General features: G+C 44.6%; 1 protein-coding gene across 7 annotated transcripts in view; it reads left to right on the forward strand.

Moving 5' to 3' along the window:
* Nckap5 (NCK associated protein 5) overlaps positions 1-22,422 on the forward strand; it is a 912,731-nt gene that overhangs the window by 778,077 nt on the left and 112,232 nt on the right. For all 7 annotated transcript variants that reach the window (XM_085688321.2, XM_087906588.1, XM_048443779.3 and 4 more), the window contains 2 exons: positions 12,079-12,270; positions 17,738-21,468. In XM_085688321.2, the coding sequence (XP_085544447.2) occupies positions 12,079-12,270; positions 17,738-21,468 (3,923 nt within the window). The remainder of the gene's footprint in view (positions 1-12,078; positions 12,271-17,737; positions 21,469-22,422) is intronic.

The raw sequence follows: 22,422 nt of genomic DNA on the forward strand, positions 1-22,422 counted from the left end.
TATTGTATAAGAGCTCACGTTGCTCCGCTGATAAAGCTATATATATAAGCATATAAATGTGTGCACATACCTAATACGCATACACATGCCTATATATTGTTCTAGTCAACATTAACTACTAACTTGAAATAGTCTTCAATCATTTGATAAAAAAAAATAGTCTCCGTTGAGTAATTGTCTTTATCAAGTTGGTCTGTGGACATTTCTACAAGATATTTTCTTGACGGATGAAGGAGAGCCCAGTACACTACGAGTGGTACTGTTTCCTGGGCCGGTGGTCCTGGGTTGTATAAGAAAGATGGCTAAGCATAAGCCTTCGAGTGATCCAGTTAGCAAGCCCGACTGTGACCTGGAAGTATAAGTCAAAGTGAACCCTTCCCCATCCTACATTGTTTTGGTAAGAGTGTCTTTACAGCCTCACCAGATAGGAAAGTAGAATATGTACATATGTACATTCTTATTGAATATCTGCCCTGTATATGCCCAAGTGTTTATTGTAGATGAGACTACATCAGCCAGGTGAATGGTCTCTGTGATGGTAAACAAACCCCAAATGACTCATGGCTCAAGCCTAGTAGGCGTTGTTCTTTCTCACATGAAGTACACGAAAGCGTTTTTGGCCCTGGTGTGGTTCTTTCCAGCAGTTGGCCTATGTTTGGTTGGCTCTATTTCCAACAACAGGGCGTTGTTTTTGGATTAGCTGCATTAAACCACTGGAAGGGAGAAAACACATAGAGAACCATTTAGGTAAGAGAGGTTCATGAACCAGAGAAGGAAGTCAAGCATCTCTTGCTCATATTCCATGAGTTAAAACTGCATGCTACGTTGCCAGTTCTACTTGCAAAGGAAAATTGGAATTGAAGTCCACCTGAGTGCCTAGAAAGAAGAGTGTTAAGAATCTATGGTACCTGGTCAATCCCTTCCTGAGAGACATAGCAGAAACGTAGGGCTAGATCTTCGGTATTATGGAACTGATTTTCTGGGGTAATAGAACCTAGGATGGGAAGTGTTTCAGGATTTGTTCAGGTCCAGTAATGGTGTACAACAGATAACATGTCAGAGTAAGAGGACAGAGCGATCCATCTTGATGGGAATTCATCTGTGTCTAGGATGGATAACCTTTTAGATGGGGTTGTTTGCAGCGCAGTCCTGAATAATGTGTAGCAAGAACAGGAAAAGGATGCCGCAGAATGGTGGGTGAAATCATCACCTCGGCTCAGAGAGGATGTGTTTCTGACATAGTGGGGCCAGGAGGGTGGGACTGTCCTGATCAAAGAAGTTTGAGTCAAAAGTTCTTCCAGCTCTCTTCTAGAGATTTGGAGATGTGAGTTTCTCTATTCTGAGACCAAGTGGGATCTTGATTACTAAGATCAGGTAACAGATGCTGTGGAACAAATGAAAATAAAAAAAATCTTTCTGGCACACAGTTCCAGGATATAGTCCAGTATGGTCAGGGAGTCAACATAGCAGGAGTGTGTGTCTGTGTCTGGTTTTGTGTCTGTGTATGTCTGTCAGTCAGTCAGTCTTTCTGTCTGTCTGTCTGTCTGTCTGTGTGTATGTGTGTTTGTGTATGTGGCTTTGCCACCCCTTATATCTAAAACAAAATGCATCTAGGAACTTTCTGGGTTTTCAGGTTAAAGATTTGAGGTTTAAAATGGATCACATGTTCTTCCTCCTTCTGCCCCTTATTTGGACCATGGGGGGCTCAGTCCGGTGCTCCAATGTGGGTCTCCGTCTGTATCGCCATCCATCGTCGGATGAAGGATCTATGGTGATAAGCAAAATCTTCATCAGTATGGTTATAGGCCAAGGCCGGTTCAGGCACCCTCTCCTCTGTCCAGAGAACAATCTGGGGATCTCTCCTTGGACCTGGGATCCCATTTATAATCAAGTCTCTTGTAAACCCTAAAATGACTCCCTTAGTTGAGATATATTCTTCCCTGATCCCATATCCATCCTTTCTCCCTCCCCCCATCTCAGTCCCCCGAGTTTTCCCCATTCCTCCCCTACTCCCTTCTCTCTAACCCTCTCCCCTTCCAACAACCCTCCCACACACACCCCCATGCACCCGAGGTTACCTGGGACTCTTGTCTATTTCCAATCTCCAGGAGGATAAGTACATGATTTTCTTCAGGTTCACCTTCTTATTTAGCTTCTCTAGGATCTCGAATAATAGGCTCAAAGACCTTTAATTATGTCTAGAATCCACTTATGAGTGAATACATACCACATTCCTCTTTTTGGGTCTGTCTTACCTCACTCAGTAAAGCGTTTTCTATGTCCATCCATTTGCATGGACCTGGAGGGAGGGGGGAGGAATTTGAACTTCCCACAGGGCTGGAAGCCCTGACTGCTCTTAGGGATGGAGGGGGAGGGAGTGGGAGGGTGTTGGGAGGAGGGGCGGAAATGGAAACTTTCATAATTTAATAAACTTTGAAAAAAATAAAAAAAATGGATCACATAAGAGAGTGCATCCAGAGGGACACTGTAATGATTGTGCTGTCTCTTTAAGAGACAAGTCATGCCCACTCCCTCCTCCATCCGCTGAGGCAGGCTGATCTTCAGCTTCCAGCCTGAGCTTTCTCTCTTTTCTGTCTTTCCCTTGGAGAGGCAGTTTCGCTTCTGCGTCTCTTCCCATTTCTCCCCTTTCCCCGCTTCTGTCTCTCTCTTCTCTCTCCTCTCTCTCTGTCTCTCTCTCTGCTCTTCTCCCCATCTTCCTTCCCCCTCTATAACCCCCTTAATAAATATTCAACCTCACTCTACATGTTGTGCCGTTTACGTCTCTGTCTCTTGCCCGCCCACCACGTGTCTCCCTGCCTGGGACATGTTCTGCCACCGCTCCAGGACAGGTAGCCATCTCTGCCTGGGACTGGCTGCTCTCAGGGCCCGCTGCCTGCCACCACATGGCCTGCTACCACTGCTTGGGGACCTACAGCATTTCTGCTTCGTACTGCTGCCAGGGATCCTGCAGCATTTTTAATAAATCCATAATAGACACTACCAGTGAGCATGAACTATAGATGAGCTGTGATGGAGAATTTACATCTAATTAGGTAAACTCTAATTAGGGTCGTATCATTCTGGCTTGCTCTCATTGACAGTGGCCTTGGTTAAATGTTCCATGATGGTTGTGGAGGAGGCCCGGTGCATAAAGTGCTCAACTTGCAAGCATTGAGGACTTGAATTTGAATTCCCAGAAACTGAGTAAAGCTGAGCAAATCTGTATTGTCATCCCTCCAACAGGGAGGTGAGAGACAGAGATAGTAGGATGTGTGGAAGATCTGGTGTGGGCTGCAAAGAACAAGAAGCCCTGTCTCAAGCAAAGTGGAAGGAGCAGGCTCGCTTGTGCGGCTATCCTCATATTGTCACATGTGCGTTGGAGCAAATTTGCTTCTGCATATTCTCTCTCTCTCTCTCTCTCTCTCTCTCTCTCTCTCTCTCTCACTCTCTCTTTCTCTCTCTGTTTCTCTGCCTTGATTTCCCCACCATAATGGGCTATACCCAGGAACTGTGCACAAAATGAAACAAGACTTTCTTGCTTAAGTTCCTTTTGCCAGAAATATTCTGTTGAAGCAACAGAAAGAGAACCTATTTCAAGGGAATAAATTGATCAGTTGGATAAAAACCAATGGCACAATGTATCACTACAAAGGGTAGACTTTGACATACACATACTCATGCAGGATGTGCAAGGGTGACATCATATATCAGAGAAGAAAGAGTGAAGCACAGCCATGAACTGAATGAGAAGTCAGATATCTAATCTACAGAGGACTCTTCCCTCAAATCACATGATCTACCACTCAAAAATCACCATTTCTTTTGTTTAATGTCCTTTCCCATAACCACTTCTGCTGTTTGCATATTGATAAATGTATCCTTAGGTCTTAAAAAATATAATTAGTTTGGCACTCTCTCAATCTCTTAAACCTATATATGAAAGGAAAAAATATAAGAACATCATTTTCTTTCTGAACTGTAATGAGTGTTAATTGGGTACTCATTGAATATAATGCACTATGACAGGTTCTGATTAGTTAACAACAGGGAAGATTCTAATATTACCCACAAGAATCTTAGATTCCAGAGAGAACTTGAGAAAGGATTTATAAAAATCAAGCAGAAGCAATATCATTGTGCTAGTTACCTATTGGAGTCTTAGTAGTCTGGAAACCTTTGGATTTTCTTAGCAGCAGGTAGCAAGTTTTGAAAGTGCCTCTATAGATACATAGAGAGAAAAGGGATACAGGTGTGAGAGAAACAAGTCAATAGGAATTTGAAACTGTTGATAAGGACAACTGGTCTACCCTGAACAGGGAGAAAAATATCATTACCATTGTATTAAGATGAGTTCTATCTCTGCTACAGTATACATTGTTCAGGGGTGTCCTTCACAGATTTATTGAGTGACCTGCTAACCAAGTATACAGGATTGTTTACTCTAATAATAAAAACAGCTGGATTAAAGTCACTTTAATGGAACTTACATGTCCTATGACAACATAACCAAATTGCTGGGATAAAATAACTTACAAAACCAGTCTTCCTACAATCTCAAATGATCCTAACATTCTCTAGTTTAAGAGAATCTAAGACATTTTCTATCTATCTATCTATCTATCTATCTATCTATCTATCTATCTATCTATCTATCTATCATCTATTTATTTCTCTGTCCTCTCCCATGTGTGAGAGGTGTCGTGATTTATGTGTGGGGAGAAAACACATATTCCACAACTTGCATGTGGAGGTCAGAGGATGATCTCAGGTGTTGGTCCTCATGTTCCTCTTTGTTTGAGGCATTCTCTCTAATTGTTCACCACAGAGTACACCAGGCTAGACACCCATGAAAGATTCTCCTCTCTCCGTCTCTCATCTTTACAGAGAATTACAGAATTACAAATGCTTGTGCTGCCATGTTCAGATGAAGTGGGTTCTGGGGACCCAGCCTGAGGACTTCACACTTTGGCTTCAAGCCTTTCTGAGCTATCTCCCCAGGCTTGGGATCAGCTTCTCTGTGCAACAGGTCCACTCTATGATACAAAGGACTTTTTGGCCCATTATTTATTCACTTGATTAGAATTTTTTGATGCCTAAAATCATAAAAGTTGTAACTAAGACAAACCAGGAGAGAGATCATTTTTTAAATGCCACCAGGCTGGCAGAAACATGACACATAAATCATAGGTTTTATTGTATTTACAATTAAACAAATCAACTTTAGTGTCTACTGGAAAGCCTTAGCAATTAGTATAAAGATTAATATAGTGAAACATCTCTGCTGTAGCGGGTCTCCCAAACAAAACTGATATAAAGAATTCACTATATAATTGAATAGCATGTAAGTATTAATGCATAAAAATCTTCTGAGTCCCCAGGTCCCTGATGTAATTATTTTCTATTCACATTAATTGTTCCAAGCAGATGACGCTAATGACTTTCAGCTGTAAAATGTGTCCAAAGGAAGATTTCCTAAGATCAGTGCTGTTTAAATATAAGGTCACTTTTATAATTATTCACTTAGATTTTCAGCCATGCCTGAACATGATAAAATTAACCTTGTGACTATTTTTACATTTTTAGTGAAACTATCAAAGGTTAATTTTCACACTAGCCAACCAGCATATAGGGTATAGATGATTTTCCTATTACTTACCAATATTCTACCTACTACGTCTGTGGTGTATGTCTGAGTGTGTGTGAAAGTCGGGCATCATCCTTGAGGCAAACCTGCTATAGAAGAGATGTTTTTGGAAACAGAGTCTCTGACTGGCCTGGAAATATCCAAGTAGGCTAGGCTGGCTTGCCAGTAAGGCCCAGTGTTCCTTCTGACTTGTCTTCCCAGCTCTGTGTTTGTAAGCACACCCCACCATAACTGTCTTTAATCAAAAATTTTATTTTTTTGAAATTATAATATAATCGCATCATCTTCCCCTTTCCTTTCCTTCCTACAGACTCTCCCTTATTCCACTCCTTGCTCTATTTCAAATATTGGATACATTTTTCATTGTTATTATATACATATATATTCCTAGATATATCAGTACAACCTGCTCAGGCTGTATGATGTCACTTTATGTATGTTTTTAGAGCTGACCATTTAGTATTGGCTAATCAATTGGTGTGCTCTTCCTTGGGGAAGAAAGACTATTTTATATGAGTCCTGGAGATCAAACTCAGGTTTTCATGTTCACACTGTAGTACTTTACAAACTGAGCCATCTCTCTAACCTGCCACATCTTTTTATTTTTCTTCTAAGTAGTTTGATAGGCAGTCTGTCAGACTGTAAAATTGTGATTGTTATCTATAAAAATGTAACCTGTAAATACGAACACACACAGAGAACTCTGATGAGCTAGACTAGACTTGCGTGGGTTCCGGCCTGATTTCTCCTAATGGGAAATATCAAACTCTTAGAAATCTTTCTATCCAAAGTCAGATTTTGAAATAAAGAACTAAAGCAATGCTACCCGACGTCTCTGCTTGGTTTCACCCTAGAAACTTCCCTCACGTGTCATAGACCTCTCATCTGGAGATTTACTCTCAGAGGCAGGACGGAGCAGTTTGACACCACCTCAGACAGATATTGAGCTGTGTGCGAGGTTCCCAGTTGTATCCATGGAGTGTTGTTTAGGTCGTTTTCTTCCTCCCAGCAACACTGGTGTCACAAACAAACCACAAGGTGCACCTCTGAAGCATCCTCAGGCAGATAGCAACACCTCCCTTTCTTGTATTCTCTGAAATTCAATAACGTGTTCCCCAGCTGATAGAATAAGCAGAAACTGTCACTCTCTGAAGAAGTGTCGTAAATCTTGGCTCTGTCCCCAAGATAGCGTTTTGGGCATTGATTACATATCAAAGTCTCTGAGTAATGGGCAAGGGGCTTTTTATTCAAGCCCATGTCTCAAATTATCTCGCTCACTTTAATGATATATTATGTATGAACTTTTAAAAATGCATGGACTCTGCACTTTCCCCCCTGTAGTTGGGGTTAGCTTTGTGCTTGTTTGGTAAAATTTGAACCAGCATGGCTTTTAACTCTCATTGATCTAAAAAGATACACTTGAGAAAAACACAACAGCCATATACATACATACTGAAAAATATTAGGCTTTAAAAATGACTTGAGCAGTCATGGATAACTGGACTTTTTTGCCATATAATTTTATCTGTTGCAGATAATATATTCCGTATTCAATGTAAATATTCTCAAGTTAAAATACTATCACTCTCTATATCTGCAAAGACCTCACAACCCCTGACCTGTACTGGGACCTTAAGATTATGAATTTTGCAAATGTATAGTTTTTATTAAAGAAACTCTTGGCTTCAGTCTCTTTGTTTCTATTTATTATTAAACTGAAACTGTAGCTTTTATATTGCGAGTATCTTAGTAAGAATATCAGAGAATGTGAACCATTCAAGTTGGTTAATCCAGAAAAGAATGAGAAAGACACATTTGTAGCAGAGCAAACGATGCATTTTACCAGTTAAATGGATGTCCATAAGATAATGTTGGAAATGAAACAGATATGCCCTTTCCACAAAGAGGGCATTTAATAATTACCATCATGTGTTTCCATTGCCAGTTGGGCTCAGTGGAATGTGTGGTATTCTGTGGATTCCTTGGGTTTTGGCTCTCTATGTTGGCCCTATTGGACACTGTAACATTATGGCTAAGATTTGGGCTTAGAGTCTTACTTACTTGCAAAATATCTGATGAAAGCAACTTGTGTGTGTGTGTGTGTGTGTGTGTGTGTGTGTGTGTGTGTGTGGTGTATGTATGGTGTGTGTGTGTGTGTGTGTATGTGTGTGCGCGCACACATGCGTGCGTGGGCATGTGCAGATGCACACACTCATATGCATGCATTCATAATAGTAACAACACCTAGAACTTCTCAAGTCAAGTCCCCATATACCTGTTTAACCTTCACAATTACTTGGTGTAGCAGGTGTCTCAGTTACCTCCACTGACCAAAAAAAAACCACTTGGAGACAGAGGGGTTAAAGTAACTTTTCCCCCAAGTTCAAAGAGCTAGGATATGAAAGGGATTTGAATCAAACCTCAGAAATGGTCTTGGAAGTCAAGTGCTATAGAACAGCTATAAGCTACAGAACAGTTAATAGAACAGCTATTAACCAGAGCAGACAGAGGCTGGCTCACAACAGCAAACGTCAGAGGAAAGCTAACTTTGCAGCCATGGTGATAGAATTCTCTTCTACATGCCTTTTAAATTAAGCCATCAGTGGCAACAGTGGGCCAAGGATGGAGTTTCCCAAATGGAGGGTAGCTCTACCTGCTCTTGGTGGAGAATTCCTCTCTAACCAGCCTACACATATGTTTGATTCCCTCTCCAACTCATTAGTGCTAGAGATGAAAATGGATCCATAGAAATGAAGCTGAGACAGAATTGCCTTGCAGAACTCTGTTAGGAGAGGCATAGGCAGGCTCACAGCTGTAGCCCCCAAGTCAGAGAATAGTAGGGAAGTTGGTCGCGGTGTGCATCATGCTAGAACCCTGAAGAGGGAGAACCTTCACTCCCTTCCGTTTCCAGACTACTAATAGAGTTCTGGCATCATAGCATAGACAATATATGGGCTTTGTGGGGGAGAGCCTTCAATTCTATAATACAAAGGGAATGTCCAGTTCTTATTGACTTTATTGCACATCAGAAGTCCTATTATGGAACTGCTAGATCAGAGCCTTCAGTTGAACACAGTTCCCCATATGATTTGTGTGCACATGAGCATGAGCATGTATTACTACACCTCTCTGCTTAATCTCTCCCATTACCGCCAGCGTCACATGATGTGGCTCACTGTCCATACCTCCCTTACACTCATATGCAGTATCTCTCTTGTGACTCAAGATCAACTCCAAGGGAGAGCTGGCAGTTTTTCTTCGTGTCTACCCATCTTCTACATTCTTGTTTCCTGTCAATTAATTCATCCTTTAAAGGGCATTGTGCTTGGGTAATGCCCAAGCAGGAAGGCTTCTTTTTATCTCAGGCTTAGGTGTTGACTTGAGTTATACAAACAGGTAGTTTTGCTAGACAGAGTGGGTAGGGATAGATCGGGGAGACAGAAAATCACAGCCTAACTGTTGTACCCTGGGAGAAAGAAGAACAAAAAGTCACCAGAACCCGTGCAAAGCACGGAAAGCCGTTGGAGGTGTCTGCCTCTCAGGCACCTGGCGATGTGCAGACTCAGTGGCTTTGTGGAGAGTAGGAGAATCTATTGGAGCAAAGGCAGTTATAATTAACAACTGCGACCATACCAATCTCATAACAAAGCATGAAAGACGAGGATAGAGGCCTGGGAATATATTGAAGTAAAAGTGGAAGCTAATGTGATATTTCTGGAACTTTACATAGGATGAAATTTCTCTGTCTATGCTAGCAGAGGCTTTGGTATCAGGTTATCCTGCAGAACGGAGCCAGTGGGGGCTAAGGATGCAGTTCTGTTGGTAGAGGGCTTCCCTAGCATGTGCAAAGCCCTGTGTTCTTCTCCAGCACCATACACCCTGAGCATGGTGGTGCATGACTTTGAGCCCAGCGCTCACAGACTAGAGGCAGAAGGGTCAGAAGTTCAAAGTCATCATTGATATTGTGGTTTGACTGTGAAGCATGCCCCACCCCCAGAAGTTTGTATGTTTAAACAATTGGTCCCCAGCCCATGGTACTATTAGAGGTTGGGGGACACTTAGGAGGTGGAATCTCGCTGGAGGAAGTCAGTCACTAGTGGAGTGCCCTTAGGCTTCATAGCCTACACGTCACTCCTCTCCATTCTCTGTTTCTTAAATATGGAGGCAACATGACCAGCCAGCCTTTTGTTTCCTTCACCGTGTCTTCGCTGCCATGATGGACTGTATCCCTCTGTAACACCAGCCGAAGTAAACTCTTTACCCTCCAGGTCACTTTTGTTAGAGCATTTTGTCACAACAGGAAAGGTAATTGAGAAACTTAACCACATAGTGAGCTCAAGGCCAGTCTAGGCTATATAAAACCCTGTCTGGGAAAAAGAAGAAAAGAAAAACTGAATAGAGCTGTTGGCTGACTATAGATATCTGTTAAGAAACAAGTAGACTTACTTTGACTAAATTGTATCTCACAGTATATAAGGGCATCACTGGTAGATGATGCTGAACCCTGAATCTTGAGAAGTTTCTTCTATCCTGACACTTAGTCCCAAATTTCAGTGGGGAGAAATACGATATTAAAATTTCTTGGCATTTTCTTGAAAGATCACTTAAAGAGATCATTATGCAGCAAGAATAAAGTATCTACAGCAAGGCAGATGAAATGATTGAGTGTTATAGTTATTGATTAGCTAGCAAATAAAATGTGGCCTCTGTACTCTGTGAGGTTTTAAGGTGTGCCACATTGTACTCTCCCACCATGGCTGCCTGCCGGGCCCTGGCTGGGGCGATTCCCACCCTCATTTAGAATTGCATTTGCAGGACAGTGATAAGTACTCAGGTACTAATGGCACCCATAAAGTGTCAATAAATTGAATAAGTAAGAGGCTTCACACCTCTGCAAGTGACACAAAGACAGATGGCTCCCTACTGGAGAGTTTCGGAGACAAGGCTTTCTAAAGATAGGCCGGAATTAGACGGTAATAGAGAGCTCCTATTCTCCATCAGGATGCTGAATTAATTTCGCCTGTCCAGTCTGCAGAGTTCCGTCTATTACAACTGCAAGGTGGATGTCGAGATGTACATGGGTGTTTGCCATGCTAACTGTTGCCTATGCTATGTAGGCCCCAAGAATTCTAAGCACCTGGGCCTTCTGCATGAGTTCCCTACTGTGAGCTGTGGGGCTTCTTATCACTCACGGGGCCCACCAGACGTGAAACATTTTGTGATGGTTTACAGTGGAGATTGGTGACTTCTGAGCGTTGTGCCTGTGGCACGTGGTGTCATGCAAGGCTGCAAAGATAGATTGGAGTGTGCATGATAGCTGACTTGACATAACCTCCCAGTCAGAGGGGAACCTATGGTAGAGCTGCCCACTCTACAAATGAAAGCATTGAGAGAAACAAGCTCAAGACAGCAAATGTTGTAGCAGTGTATAACCTGATCTGGACCATTAGGTAAAGCCTAATGCTGATGCTCTTGAACCTATAGCCAAGGATGTGTCTTCTTCTATCTGGTGTATTTGGGGTGTATTATTACTGTTTTGTTTTGCTCTGCAATGCTGAAGATTGAACCCTGGGCCTCATATATGCCAGTAAAACATTCTCCTACCAGCTATACTCTCTGCCCCCAGTCTTGATTTGATATTGATTTGATCTCTTACAGTATGGTTGGATAAAATGAGAACCTAGTGTTGTGATAACGATGCTCGTTTGAAATAAGCCCAGCACCTTCTGTAAATCAGATACTAACTATGTACTTCATGTCTCGAACCTCATGTCACCTCGTGGTAACCATAGACGCTCATCCTACCCTTGTGCTGACCATTTAGGCTTGACCATCCATGCTGTTGCGATTCATTTTAAAAGGAGAAACGTGACTAGCGAAGCTAAACAGTCTCCCTAGAGCCACGCAGGAAGAGGCATAGCCAAGGGGTGGAGGTGGGGGTTAGCTCAGTGGGTAAAGTGCTTGCCTTGCAAACCTGAGGACCTGAATTTGATTCCTAAAACTCACATTAAAAAAACAGAAAGAAATAACCGTAAAAAACGAAGCATCGTGGTGCATGCTTGTGACCTCAGTGGTGGGGAGACATTTCCCAGACAGCCTGGTCTACTGGGTGAGGTCTAGACCAGTGAGAGACTTCTTAAACAATCACCCAAGGAATGACACCCCGAGATTGTCCTTTGGTCATCACATGCTTGCGCATACACATGCTTACATAGCCCTCCCCATGTAGGCCCCCCAAACACACATGCATGTTCACGTATGCGCACATAAACACACACACACACACACACACACTCATGTATGGCAGAATCAAGATCTGAGCCTAAGGTCTGCTTGGCTCCCAAGCCTGAACTTCTAGCCACTTACTCTAAGCTCCTTAGGTGTTTTCTTCTTCTTAAGCCACGATTTTGCTCAGCCTTGTCCTGCTTTTACAGGAACACCTCCAGAATGCAAAATCAGGAACCCCTGCCTTGAGACACTCGGGCTCGGGGGTCGTCTTCCCTGACCACCTCTGTCCTGGAAACAGCTGCAGCAGTAGCAGTGAACTGTCCCTGTCCAGCACCTGCAGCGGGTTCTCCAGTGACTCCTCCTACAAGTGGCCCGACAGGAACCTCCTTGGGAAAAGGGTAAGGCCCCTGTCAGGCAAGTCAGCTTCACAGAGAATGAAACTTGATCGTGGAGGCAGAAGGGGCGCTGGGAAGGAAATGACCATTTGCTGAATGCTTGCCCACGGACCAGGGAGACTGCCACTCTTCAGTGCTGTGGGCTCAGAAAACACGAAGCGGGTTGGCTGTACATCAGAGAACAGCAGAGCAGACAGACAGAGTACTGGGGCAGGACATAGGGAGCAAGGTTTTGGTGAAAGGGGGAGCCTCTTCCTACTCACATGCCAGAAATGTCTTCCCTGGTTCTTCTTTTATTTTATTACTCTATTTTATTTTATGTGTGTGCTTTTGTGTGTGCATGTAAGCACAAACATCTGTGTATTGGTACCAGTGGAATCTAAAAGTCAGCCTTTGCTAGCTGAGGAATCACGGCCTGTCCATGTTGTTGCTTTGTCTCTGGCATGCAACTTGAACTGATCAATTTGTCTACTCTGACTGGCCGGTGAGCCCCAGGGTTCCACCTGCCTCTGCCTCTTCAGGACTGAAATTGCACCTCCAGATTTTTTCTTGTGGCTCTGGGGATCCGATCTCAGATCCTTGTTCTCATTCTTAAATGATAAGCACTTTACCAACCAAGTCATCTCCCTAGCCCTTTTTCGGGATGTGAGACAGTCGCTCTTGCAAGAACATCTCCCATCTGCAGGGCGCTCACAGGGCTGCAGAAACCTCCGAGCCAGCTTCCTTGCATATTGGAACAAGCCAAGTCTTTCAAAATAGCTATTTTAGCAGCTCCTCAACTTAAAGGAAAGCAAAGTACACCAGGATGGCAACTGCAGATCTGAGTATGGAGGGGTGAGTTCTCTACAGTCTGGATGAGTTCTTTCACCAGCTTGGAAACCAAGAAAGCTCCAGGCCTCATAGACTCCAGTGGTGAGGGAGTAGCTTTGTCATCTGCTGAACCAGAGCTCTGAAAAGGATTTCCAGCTTGCATTTTGAGTCTATTCCTATAGACGCGGACTTCTAATGCAAAGCAGAGAGCAGCTGCTTTATGTAAATTGCTCCCGTAAGGAGTATTAACGACTGCCAGGGCCTGGCCAAGCAGAGGCTCAAATGATGGTCAGGGAAGTTTGCTTGTCTCATTGTGTTCCTCAAAGTTGTTGGCTCCCGTGACCCCCTCCTAGTCTCATTTTGTCTCTTTAAGGATTGTGTGTGTGTGTGTGTATGTGTGTCTGTCTGTGTGTGTATATATGCACTTTTGGCAACAGAGGCCAAAAGAGGGCATCGGATCCCCTATAATGAGAATTTTGAGTGAGTGTGAGCCCCCTCTCCTCGATTTGGTGCTGGAAGCTAAATTTGAGTCTCCTGAATGAGCAGGTAGTGTTCTCAAGTGCCCAGCCCTCTTTTCCACCCTCCTCACTTTATTCTCATGCTGCGTCCCCTCTGTCTCCAATGACCTTTTAAAAAACTTCCTTTACTTGTATGTGTACATTCATGTGGAGGTGCATGCGGGTATTTAGGTACGTGTGTGTATGTGCATGTTTGTAGGCCAAAGGAAAGTCTCAGGTGGTGTGTTTGGACTCTTCTACCCTTCATTCAACTTTTTTTTGTTTGGTTGGTTGGTTGGTTTTTTTTTTTCCGGAGTCAGGACCTCTCATTGATCTAGGACTCCGGGAGCAGGCCAGCAAGTCCCGGGAATTCCCTTGTGTCTGCCTTGATAGGATTAGGAGTAATGTCACCCAATACCATACCTAACTTTTTTATTTGGGTTCTAGGGAACTAATTTGTGTCCTCATGGTTACATGACAAGAACTATCTGGAAATTATACCTACCCATCTAAAAAATAATTGGTGGGCATGCTTCTAATTAGGGCAGTCTTTGATCTACAAAGGCAATCTCTCCCCTGAAACAGGAGGAAAAAAATGCTTAAGATCCTTCAGGGACACTCAGGTAGCCATCCAGCCATAATCCAAATATACCTGTGGCAGTTTACAGCCTGTGATAACTCACAACACACACTTAGTTCTCAGGGTCCCAGCTAGCTCTGTGTGGACCCTCGAGATATTTTGAAGTTATATTTTTTATAGAATTTCTGCCGTTTGTGCCTGGTGTCAGGTGTTCATTTAGTATCGACTTACATAATAAATCACAGGATTCTGAACAGGAACACATTGTTAAATTATATAATAATGTGTGAGTAATAGCTTTTTTGAGCTCACAACTATTTTTTAAATATCATTTGTTGTAGAAACAGAAAAGCTTGTATAAAATTCGCTAGCCGGTCTCAACAGGGAAATCTGGCACTTATAGATTCGGTTACTACCATATGCGGCCCCCTCTTAAAAGTACTATAGAGATATTAACTCACTTAATGCCAATAACTTACTTAAGGTTCTGTTTTCCCTGTCTGTGTATATGCATGTGTGCATGCTGGGTACATGTGTGTACAGATGTGGTGTGTGTGTGTGTGTGTGTGTGTGTGTGTGTGTGTGTGTGTACATACAGAAGTCACAAGTCAACCTCACTTATTACTTCTTTGATGCCCTCCACCAAGTTCTTTTGGCACACAACCTCTCACTGAACCTGGAACCCACCAGTTCAGCTTGGCTGGCCGGCTGCAGCAAGCTCCAGGGATCTCCCTGGCTCTGCCTCACCTGTGCTGGGATTCTAAGCACATGCCTCTATGCCTGGCATTGTTTAAAGTGGGTTCTGAGGGTGACACTCAGGCCCTCGTGTTTACACACACATTCTTTGCTGACCGAGCTGTTCTCCAGCCCTGATTCTTCCCAGTTTTCAGTTCAGAAAACCAGGGTTCTAAGAATGTAAATATCTGACCCTAGAACACAGTAGTGCATGGTAAAACCAGGCATTCTTTGCCGCTAATGGTTCTGTTATCCTGACCTTGTTGAGTCATCCTTACATGCAGAGGGCTTATACCTGTTATTGGCATGGAGTTAGTCCCACGAACACCCAAAATGCCTTCTACTGAAAATAAAATAAAACTTAATATTTTCCTGCCAAGAGATGGAAAGGTACTAAGGACATTAAACCCTGCCCCTAGCTTCTCAGAAGCATCCTTCAGTCTTCTGTGTCGCTCCCTAAGATCTCTCTTCCAATTCTGTTAACAAAGAATATAGCAATTTCAGGAAATGGCTCTCCCATGTTCTCATGTTCCCGTGCCACCTTTCAAGATTGGTGCAAACTTTTCTCTACTCACTTATGGGTGTAACCTCCCATGGGAGACTTGCAGGGGGGAGGGGAGCTGTTGTTTATCTCATCAGCAGATCTGCAGCCTCTGGCTTTAGAGGCGTATTAAAACACAGCATGAACAGGCTCTTGCTGGAAGAGGAGAGGTGGTGGGTAGGAGCTGGGCTGACCTTCTCTGTGTTAAACAGCTCTGCTGCTGTCAAGCTCTTGCAGGACCCTGTTTTCTGGCTTCTCATCCCTGCTCTTAGTGTGCTTCTCAGGACCATGGGAAATCTTAGAAACACACACTATGGGAGGCCATTCTCTGTTCTGTCTAGAATACCCTGACTCTCTGGTGGGATTTCTTCTGACTTCCAGAGGAGCTTTGAATGATGCAGTTTCCTAACATTAGAGAACAAAACTCCAAGAAGAAAAGGGCACTGTCAGCAAAGCACATCTGTCTGCAGCAGCTCCGGGCACTGGAGAGTTTGCGGAAGAAAATAAATAATTGGACTTCAAGACAAATAAATGTGTGTGCTGGAGATAGCAAGAGTAAATTTTATGATAATGGCTTAGATATAATCCAGTGTCCACAGCTTACAAAACAGCTCAGGTTCTGATGGAAGTTGCTGGTATATCGATCCTCTGAAATAGCCATATTTGTTCCTAAAGCCATCCACCATTAGTCATTTTGAAAAGTCCACAGCAGGGATGGAGAGATGGCTTGGTGATGACGCATGTATACTGCTTTTGCAGAAGGCCCCAGTTCAGTTCCCGTCAGCCACATTGGACAGCTCACAACCACCAGCTCCAAGGACTCTAACCCCCTCTTCTGGCCCCTGTGAGCACCTGTACTCTTGTGCACACACCCACACAGAGACATCTACACACATACTTTTGATTTAAAGCAAAATTATAATTTCTCAAGTAAGTCAGACCCTCAATGTCCCAGTGTGCTTGCTAGTTTCTTATGTCAACTCTAAAATGCCATTGGAGAAACACTGCGAAGAAAGCCAGTGATTTCTGTTTAACACTAGATAGCACAGAAGGAAGACTGGACGTTGAGCTAGGTACGGTAATACAGCATTTAGACTAAGAATGGCAACCCAAGTTCATATTTCGCTCTAGGCCCTCTAGAGTGGAAACAAATATGACAGGGTTGTGGAAAGTTACAGGGGGGAGAAAAGGCTGAGTCCAAATGTTTGCTCCAAATATTCTGTCTCTGAGACCTGTCACAGAGCAGGCTTGCTGAACATCAGAGTCCCACAGCAAAAGGAAAGAGCCATAGTGTCTCTCGCAGTGGTCTGAGATGAGGAAATTGAAGGAGCATGGCAATGGTTGGTCTACAGCAGGTGCTCATGGTGGTCTGAAGATGCAGTTGAAGCAGCATGCCAGTGGTTGGCATTCAGCAGGGGCTTAATGCACTTTAGTTTACGCCTTTGCTTTTCTGCTTCTTGTTGCCATTTCTGAAAAAAATACCCAAATGTGGGCAACACCATCTTTCATCTCCCATACACTATGGAAATAAGACTGGCATTCAGGTAGGTGGAAGGGCAAGAAGTTGATCTACTGGCATCAGTAGGAGAGTAACAGCCACAGGGATGGGGCTGCTGATGCCCAGTTATGCATGCAGATATGCACATATTTGCATACAGGTGTGCGTGACAGCTTCAGATCCCGGCCCTAGACAGTCACAGAGCTATCAGATGTTTGAGTGGTGCACTGAACTGTTTCCTCTCCTGGCTCCTTCCTCTGCTGTGTCTGGACCCCTTACAGTCAGGCTGTTCTGCCCATTCCCCAGGTGCAGCTTGAGCATGCTATGCTTCTTTGACTTGTGTCCTTGGCCATTCTGTTTCTTCCACCTGGAAGACAGTTACTCCCTTAGAACTGTAGGTAAACCCATGTGTCATTAGAGGACTAGTTAAGTTAAAAACAACCACAAAAACAAAAAACAAATTATTTTCCTGTGTCTACCTTTCACTATCTCTCCAGATAGACCTATGAACCTCTAAAATAGCCATCCTGTTCCCATTTCTCAAATGTATTTCTTGACCCCCTCACTCCAGTTGAATTTTCTACTTTTAAAGACATATTCTTACATTCCATTTCCTTATTTCACCATGCTGCTTAGCACAGGATCTCACAGAATCAATGTTTGCTGCATAGTTAGCATTGCCCGAACTGTGTTTATATGTGAATATTTATCACCCACTTACACAAATTAAATCTACTGAGGGGCCTTTCCTTTGTTTATTTGAGATCCGTTTGGTTCAATCATCCCTGATATCTATTTTTCTTTCCTAGCAATCATCACAGAACTGGGATAAAAGACTGAGTATCGATTCCTCGCTCCCAAGTGGCTTTGACAGCCCTGCAGATGAACTACCTCCAACCCGCATCAAAGAAAGCCACATTTTGGAAGGGCTGAGGAAGCTACAGAAGCGGAGAGTGTTACTTGAACCACCGTCGGTGATAACCAAATGGGGCTATAAAGATTGCATGAACTCGAATGAAGGAATCTATTCTCCAGGAATAAAAAATAGCAGCCTCAAGGAGTATCCCTCCTGCCAACCCCCTGGCCCGGGGATCCCCTGCAAGGGTCTCCATCCTTCCTTTATCTATGATGCAGATTCTCATGAGAATGTCGATGAAGATTCCCCACCCTCAGCTCTGCTGCAAGCAGCTCCAAGCCAGGGCTGCAGGATCCAGGGCAGTAAATTAACCCACAGTGTTTCAGACAGTCTATTTAGCTGGGAGCCACACGGAAAATACTTCTCAGAAGGTACAGCTTTAGTTCATACAAGAGAAATGCCTGAAAGACTAGTTCGCTGTGCTAGCCACTGTCCCTTGGAAAGGAAGCTATGCCCCAGCATCCACCTGCCCTGGGTGCAAAGGGACAGGGACCCACACAGGGACCACGTGGCCCTGAACCTTCATCTTTCAGACACAGATGACAATGAAACCCTAAATGAGCTGCACGTGGGGAGCAGCGATGAGAGAAGTCCTTCAGACCTGTCGTTGACGGGGGACACAGACAAGTCCATGGAGAACCTAGATGGGGAATCTATAAAGTCTGAATGGGGCTCTCAGGATGTGGCAGAAGAATGTCTCACCCGCTCAGAGACAAAGCCAAAGACGTTCAGTTTCATCAGGCAGCAAAGGGTTGTCAAGAGGACCTCTTCAGAAGAATGCGTCACAGTCGTGTTTGATGCAGAAAACGGAGAGCCCGTTGAATTCAGCTCCCATCAGACTGGAGTTGTCACTGTGACCAGGGATGAAATTTCCATCAACTCAGCCCCTGCCGGACCCTCAGAACTCACTCAACTTTTACCTCAGGGAACTACTCCTTTACTGCCAGGAGCTACCGCAAGAGACTGTCCTTTTCGGAAGAGACCTGAAGAAGAGACTGAGAAAAACATTCCAAAAGACGAGAACGGTATTCCCACAGCTCTGAATGACTCCTTTGACTCTCAGAATTCCCCACGACCAAAGCTCGCCAAACCAACACAAGGTGTAGCCTGGCAGAGTAATTCTAGACCTGGGGCAAACATGGGTGTCTATGCAAAGCCAGGTCTGACAAAAATTCCTTCCAGAGGCAAGTCTTCACCTCAGAAATCAAAGCTGGTGGATCCTGTACCAGCCACGCTGGTCCCCTCCAGTGGCTTAGTGACTCGTGAAAAGACACCAGCATCCCCTCCAGGGAAACTCCCACAATGCATAAAGACAGAGAGCCCTGGTTCTTTCGGTGATGTACAGCCAGAATCACACATTCCGAACCACCCCACCCAGCTTCCTCACATCCCCAACATTTCCAACAAGAAAAATTGGATTCTGTGTCCCAAGGGTCAGGCTCCAGGGATCCAGTCACCGCGTCTCATGGGGAGCGGTGACTGTGACGGGTCCCCCACGGAGGCCAAACGCTGTGACTCTGGGCCAGAGTCAAGAGTGAGGTCTCCCTCCCCTCCACCCACGCCAGGGAGGTCAGTCTCCCTCCTGGTCAGAACCAGTTATGACTCTCCACCGCAGCCGTCACCTGGCCAACCTGAAACTAGGCTCCCTAGGGACACTGTAGGTGCAGGGTTGAAATCCCCACCGTTGAAAGGGTCCTCTGTTCCTGCCATCGCTCCCAGTCCAGCCGTGACAGAACTACAGAAGAAGAAACCTTCTGTGGCCTCCAGAAAGCCCGCTTTCCCTCCCACTCTTCCCCCTGCCGATACAGGGGTACACGCCCGACACCCTGGGCACGTGTCCCCCAGTTCATTTGCTGCGATGGCTACAGGGCCTCCAAAGTCCTCTCCAAAGAGAGGCATCCCCAAACCTCCCCCTCACCAAGCCCTTGGAACCACACACGTGGACACAGAGTTACAGATACCCAAGACTTGTCCTTCAGCGTATGAACTGCTAGAGGTAGCGTCCTCGAAAAACCTGTCTCCAGGGAGAAAAGGACAGCTGAGTGAGAGCTCTATGGTACCCCACAGGCCTTCCTTCTCAGGGGCGAATGAGTCCTTGACATCTCAGGTTAACAGTCCCTCCCCATCTTCCTCATCCTGCAGAAGCCAGGGCACGTCACAAAGCCGTCCAAACCCTCCCGAGAAAGGATCTAAAACTCGCCTCCCAATAGGACTCAAAGTTCTCATGAAGTCTCCTCAGTTGCTCAGGAAAACGTCCGTGGTGCCAGGCAAACAAGAAAAGGATAGTTTAAATGAAGCTTCTAGAAGTTCTGTGACTTTGAGTAAGTCTAATCCCGAGGACTCCAGAGACCCAGCGAGCCTGGAGACCTCAGGAGATAAGAGAACAGCAGCCTTGCTGGGTCCACCATGTCTGGACAGTTTAGCCAGGGGACTTCCCTTAGAGTCAGCATTGCCCGGGTCAGTGGAAAGCAGCATCTCCAGAGCTGATGCAAGAGAAGGGATGGAGAACAGATCTGTGAAAAGATCCTTCTCCTCCAGCAAGCCACACCTAAAGCCAGCTCTAGGCATGAATGGAGCCAAAGCTCGGAGCCAGAGCTTCAGCGTCCACTTGGGAGAGAAGCCCTCCATGCCACCAACAGAAGGGCCAGGCAAGATTCGAACTCAGATCATCACCAACACAGCTGAGAGAGGCAATTCGCTCACCAGGCAGAACATCTCCATGGAAGGGTCCCCAAGCAAGACCCCCTGTGTCTCAACATCTGATAATCTTCCCAATGGAGGGAGGCCCCTGGAACCATCCTTCTCCAGGCAGGGTTCCCTCTGTAGTACAGGGAGTTCTAGCAGCCAGCATGGAAGCCCAAGCAAGTTACCTTTGAGGAAGCTCACAAGGCCAGAAGAGCTCCCCACCCCTGGAGTGGATGACCAACAGATCTATAGCCAGGAAGAATGTCCTGGGGTGGAGGTGGTATGTGAGCAATCTAGCAGTGACCACCACAGGCATCCATCCATCCCATCAGACTGCCCTCAATCCCCGCAAATCCCAGGGAGGATGCAGCGTCCATGCAATTTAGAAACAAGTGGGATATCCAAGCTAGAAACTTCTGGACGGCATCCAGATGCTTCTCCAACTGGGACTGGTATCGTGAGCCCAGAAGCCCCCCTCTCACCCTCCATTGAAGAAAAGGTCATGTTGTGCATTCAGGAGAATGTGGAAAAGGGCCAAGCACAGACAAAGTCAGCCTCTGTAGAAGCAAAGCCCAAGGCAGGGCCTTCGTTCACCAGCTGGTTTGGCTTTCGAAAGAGCAGACTTCCAGCTCTCAGTAGCCGGAGAACGGAGGTCTCCAAAAGTAAAGTGGAAAAGAAAGACACAAAACTAAAATCAGAGAGGAAAAAAGAAAAGAAGAAAGCCGAAATACAATCCAAGACAGAAAGTGAACTGAATAGGGGCACCAAGGCGGGGCCCACGGCAGCAGACGGTCAGAGTTCAGAGGATGGTTTGCCAAGCACACATAATCTCAAAGCGTCCCAAGACATTTATAACGAAATGAAGTTGGAACCAAGAAATAGACCCAGCCCTGCTGTGTGCTCAACAAAAGACGCCTTCATGACAGAACTTCTAAACAGGTAACACTGGAACTGAGGAGGGCAATGTCGCAGGGTCCCCCTCTCCCCCCAACCCAAAGAGAGCTGTTTATCCCTGAGCATTAAATACCAGCCAAGCATAGTCTCCACACACACAGATAGCATAATCTCTTATACATTAGCTATAATTTAAACAGTGAAATAAAAATTAGTAATAAAATGATAATTTAGTTCATGTTTCTTTCCTAACCAAGCCAATGGTCTTTGAAATTAAAGAATGGTGAGTTACATCCAGGTTGATAGCGATTCAACCCACGCCAGGAACCGTGAATGTACCCACATTGCATGAAATGGAAGAAAATTACACACACGTTTGAAAGCATGCCGGTTTCATTGATCGCATTGAGCAAATGTATACTTAGAACTTTCTAGAAGTAATTACTTTTCCTGCCGATCTTAAGCCAGAAATGTATTTAGCAATCACCCTTTGGCACTGTAGATTCTGTTGCTCCCCAAAAGCAATTATAAAACTAAAATAGAGGCTATGGGGAGATGTCTCAGTCAGTAATGTGCATGACTTGCAAGCATGGAGACGTGAACTCCATCTTCAGAATCCACATAAACAAAAGCCAAGCGTGGTGACACCTGCTTGTAATCCCATTGCAAAAGACACAGAAAGATAGACCTTGGACTTCTCTGGCCAGCCAGACTAGCCTGATTGGATATTTCAGGCCAATGAAAGATTCTATATCATAAACTCAAGGTGGATCTCAGCTAAGGAATAACATACAAGAAGTTATCCTATAACTTGTGTGTGTGTGTGTGCTGTATAACACCAGTGCACACAAACCTGTTTGTATGTGCACACGCACAATAAAGTGTAATAAGACAAGTTATTACCCTCGCCAATATAAATTGACGCACTAGTGAAATATTTGAAGCTATTTTTGCTCAAGGCTAGAGAGCAGCACTTCCCACTGAAAGGTTTCAAGACAA

This window comes from Myodes glareolus, chromosome 5 (assembly GCF_982192425.1).
Source record: "Myodes glareolus chromosome 5, mMyoGla1.1, whole genome shotgun sequence".
NCBI classification, from domain to species: domain Eukaryota; kingdom Metazoa; phylum Chordata; class Mammalia; order Rodentia; family Cricetidae; genus Myodes; species Myodes glareolus.